This window comes from Sciurus carolinensis, chromosome 11 (assembly GCF_902686445.1).
Source record: "Sciurus carolinensis chromosome 11, mSciCar1.2, whole genome shotgun sequence".
In the NCBI taxonomy this organism is placed as follows: Eukaryota; Metazoa; Chordata; class Mammalia; order Rodentia; family Sciuridae; genus Sciurus; species Sciurus carolinensis.
Genome location: NC_062223.1, coordinates 71,917,921 through 71,922,398, shown reverse-complemented (window position 1 = coordinate 71,922,398; position 4,478 = coordinate 71,917,921). Strand labels below are relative to the sequence as shown.

The following is a 4,478-nucleotide window of genomic DNA, read 5'->3' as shown; positions in this document are numbered from 1 at the left end:
GAGGTTTTAAAGTGAAGTAAATGTCATCAAGATACAAGATTGGTATAGAAAGAACTAAAGTGCAAATAAGGTACTATCTGATCGAAATAACCATAATCTTGCCATTACAAATTTCCATGTAAAATTAATTAAATAAACTAATTTCAGCATTATTCTTTACGTGTGAACCCTTGCTATCATAGGACACATGTTCTGGAAGCCAGTTTATACAGGATAGAGACTGCTTGAGTGTGGGTATCAGATATGAATATCATTTCTGTTCCTGAATCTAGCTGTGACAGTCAACATTATCCTGTACTTGAAATCCAGTTTCTACCTCTATTTTTTGGTGAAAACAATTACAACTTTGTATGTATGGATCTAACATTACTTGTAGGTTGTTTATAAAACTTCTTGAATAATACTGGGAATTTAATATTATTCAATAAATTACATAATTTCAAAGTCACCATTATTCAAAATGTTTGGCAATATTTATAAATACAACTTTATTACTACTTCAAGTTTGTATTTGCAAAAATCTGAATCAAATTTCTATTTCTTAATTCCTTTTCCTCAGGATAGATACTTCTGGAAAAATCAAGTTCCTCTCCTGAATTAACTATGCTTGTTTCCAATAATTCATATGTGGCTCCCCAATATTTTGTTCTTAATGGAATTCCTGGCCTGGAAACAGTCCATGTATGGATCTCTCTTCCACTCTGCACCATGTATATTATGTCCCTTGTGGGTAATCTTGGCCTTGTGTACCTCATTTATCATGAGGAGTCCTTACACCGCCCCATGTATTGCTTTCTGGCCATGCTTTCCCTCGTTGACCTCCTCACCTGCTCTACCACTGTGCCCAATGCACTCTGCATCTTCTGGTTCGATCTCAAGAAAATTAACTTCAATGCTTGCTTAGCTCAGATGTTCTTTGTCCATGGGTTCACAGGCGTGGAGTCTGGAGTGCTCATGCTCATGGCTCTGGATCGCTATGTGGCCATTTGCTACCCATTGCGTTATGCAACCATACTCACTAACCCTATCATTGCAAAAGCTGGGCTTGCCACCTTCCTGAGAGGTATGTTGCTGATGATTCCATTTCCATTCTTGGTCAAGCGTTTGCCCTTCTGCCAGGAAAATAGCATTTCCCACACATATTGTGACCACATGTCTGTGGTTAAGTTATCCTGTGCTAGCATCAAGGCCAATGTCATCTACGGTCTGCTGGTTGCACTTCTGATTGGAGTGTTCGACATTTGTTGCATTTCTGTGTCTTACACTATGATCCTCCAGGCAGTGGTCAGCCTCTCATCGTCAGAGGCTCGGCAAAAGGCCTTCAGCACCTGCACTGCTCACATATCTGCCATCATGATCACCTATGTTCCAGCATTCTTCACCTTCTTTACCCACCGTTTTGGGGACCACACCGTTCCCCCTTCTCTTCACATCATTGTGGCGAATCTTTATCTTCTTCTTCCTCCAACTCTGAACCCCATTGTTTATGGGGTAAAGACAAAACAGATCCGAGACAGTGTCATAAAGTTCTTCCAGGGTGAAAAAATTGCAAGTTGATTCAAGATAACTCAAATTAAATAGAATAATAGTGAATGAAAATATGACAAAGAGAAGACTCACCTGTGTATCAATATTCTCCATTATCTCTCCAAGAATGTGTTTCTGGAAACTCTTTTGAGGAAATTCATAGCTAATTCTGGATTCATATCTCAATGCCTTTCCCTTCTTTTTCCTCCATCATCAGTTTTTTAAATTAATATATTTTAATTGATATAATCGTGATATATATATCTATATATATTTTGTTGTTGTTGTTGTTGTTGTTTGTTTTTTGTTTTTTTTCAGTGCTGGGGATTGAACCCAGGGCCTTGTGCTTAGGAGGCAAGCACTCTACCAACTGAGCCATCTCCCCAGCCCTTATATATATGTATATGTATATGTATGTATAGAGGTAAATCTAGTTGCTCTCACAGAAGTAGAGTAAAATGTTGGTTTCCATCACCAATTTTAATCAAGTCATCAGTATGAGATTGTAACAACTTACCTCTAATTCATCCTTTTAATTTATTAACCCTTGAAGGAGTCCTTAAATGCCTTGTTTTGGCAATTCTTCCTTTAGATAAGAAACGAGGGGCTGAGGCTGTAGCTCATTGGCAGAGCACCACATGTGAGTACTGGGTTCAATCCTCAACACTGTGTAAAAACAGAGAAATAAAATAAAGGTATTCTGTTCATCTACAACTGAGAAAATTGTAAAAATTAAATTAAATGGCTTTTGGGGAAATTTTTTATCCTAACAGTCTTAGAAGCTAAAATTCTGTTTATAAAATTATTTTATGGAATATATTTTTCTCTGTGCATCCAATTCAAAAGATACCCAACATCACCACAGCCCATACAATGGGCATGCAAGTCTCATTTACCTGAAAGTTTAGATACTCTGGGAGTCACAATGGAGGAGCTATTTGGAACATGGTGTAGCATTCTTTATCAAATACCAAATAATTGGCAAAATGATTAAAGGAGTCATTCATTATTCATGCTTCATTTGTTCATTTTTTTCATTTTCCATATAAGCGAATATTGTTATTAGCTCAATTAACCTAAAAGGAACTCATCATTCCTCTTTCTGGTTGCCACATTATCATAAAACACTTTATATGAGTTTGTTTTCCATTTACTGACTTCTAGAATATGTTGTTTTTAAAGACACTGGATATCTATATTAATCATTGTATTTCAAGCTATATGATAATATATATGATGAAAGTTACATAATATGAACAAAACAAATATTCATTAAATGATCACATTTGTTAGGGCCTATGTTAGGTACTAACAATTGGAAAAAATATCTACATTCTTCCTATAAAAAGAAACTCACAGAACGGTTGAGAGGTGTGATATCAATAAAAATATGCTAAATTACATGCTATGATAATAGTCTTTACAGGAGGCAGGGAGGAAACAAGTCCTCAATCTAAACAAGAAAGGAAAGGGGTCAAATGATTTTACTGGAACATCTAGGCAGGAGATGAATAAATGAGTGGGAAAAGAGTGTGCATACAATCAGAATACACATTAGAGGAGCAGTACAACAGAGTTTTGTCCATGTGCTAAAACATCACAGAAAATTACACTGTAACCCTAACAGAATTAGAAAGTCACAGAGAGATGGGATTTAATATACGATGTGATTTATGAGGAAAATCTATTTTAAGGAAAACAGAATTTTCTTTAATTCTTCAGGCAAGGCTACTCCTTTCCAGGTGGCCAAATCCTTTTGGACCAACTGCCTTAATAATTGGTAATTGCAAACACCTTTATAATTGGGGAATTTCGTACCTATCCTTTTAAAATTTTATAGGTCAGCAAATATAACTAAAGGTATTATGAACAAATACATATTTACTCCCTGATGATTAAAGAATTATTCTGATAACATACAAGTAAAAATAGCAGCTACATCATTTTAAGAGAATACCATTTAGTAAACATAGTATTTTAAAAGGTTGTGTGGTCCAATTTACTCAGGAAATAAAGAATATAATCTGCATATTCTTCAAAGATCATACATACACCACTCAAAACACTTATACTATTTTTTTTTTAAATATTAGAATTTTTATTAGAATTGCGTTACATTTATAAATCTCTCTGAGAACAAAAGGGATCTTTGTAATATTAGATATTCTCATCTATGAATATAGAACATCTCTTCATTTGTTAAAACTCCTTCAGTGCCCTTCAGTAAAGTTTTGTAATTTTCTTTTTTTTTTTTTTATTTTTTTTTATTTTTTTTTTACGTTTACATAAGGTAATGATGTTTATTATATTTTTCCCCTCCCCCCCACCCCTCCCACCCCTCCCACCCCTCTTTTCACTCTACACAGTCCTTCTTTCCTTCATTCTTACTGCTCTCCTTAGCCTAACTCTAAACCTAACCCTAAACCTAATGCTAGCCCGTCCCACCCCCCATTATATGTCCTCATCCGCTTATCAGCGAGATCATTCGTCCTTTAGTTTTTTGAGATTGGCTTATCTCACTTAGCATGATATTCTCCAATTTCGACCATTTGCCTACAAATGCCATAATTTTATCATTCTTCATTGCAGAGTAATATTCCATTGTATAAATATGCCACAGTTTCTTTATCCATTCATCAACTGAAGGGCATCTAGGTTGGTTCCACAATCTGGCTATGGTGAATTGAGCAGCAATGAACATTGATGTGGCTGTATCTCTGTAGTATGCTGATTTTAAGTCCTTTGGGTATAGGCCAAGGAGTGGGATAGCTGGGTCAAATGCTGGTTCCATTCCAAGCTTTCTGAGGAATCTCCACACTGCTTTCCAGAGTGGTTGCACTAATTTGCAACCCCACCAGCAATGTATGAGTGTTCCTTTTTCACCACATCCTCGCCAACACCTATTGTTGCTTGTATTCTTGATAATCGCCATTCTAATTGGGGTGAGATGA

The 4,478-nt window shown here is 35.8% G+C and overlaps 1 protein-coding gene across 1 annotated transcript; it reads left to right on the top strand.

The window, feature by feature from the left end:
- Positions 1 to 603: 603 nt before the first annotated feature.
- On the top strand, positions 604 to 1,557 carry LOC124958592 (olfactory receptor 52N5). The gene has a single exon (XM_047516812.1). It carries the CDS (start codon positions 604 to 606, stop codon positions 1,555 to 1,557), a length of 954 nt encoding a protein of 317 aa, XP_047372768.1.
- The last annotated feature ends 2,921 nt before the right edge of the window (positions 1,558 to 4,478 follow it).

Excerpts from the sequence above, each read along its gene's own strand:
- LOC124958592 (XM_047516812.1), top strand. The coding sequence starts at position 604 with ATGCTTGTTTCCAATAATTCATATGTGGCTCCCCAATATTTTGTTCTT.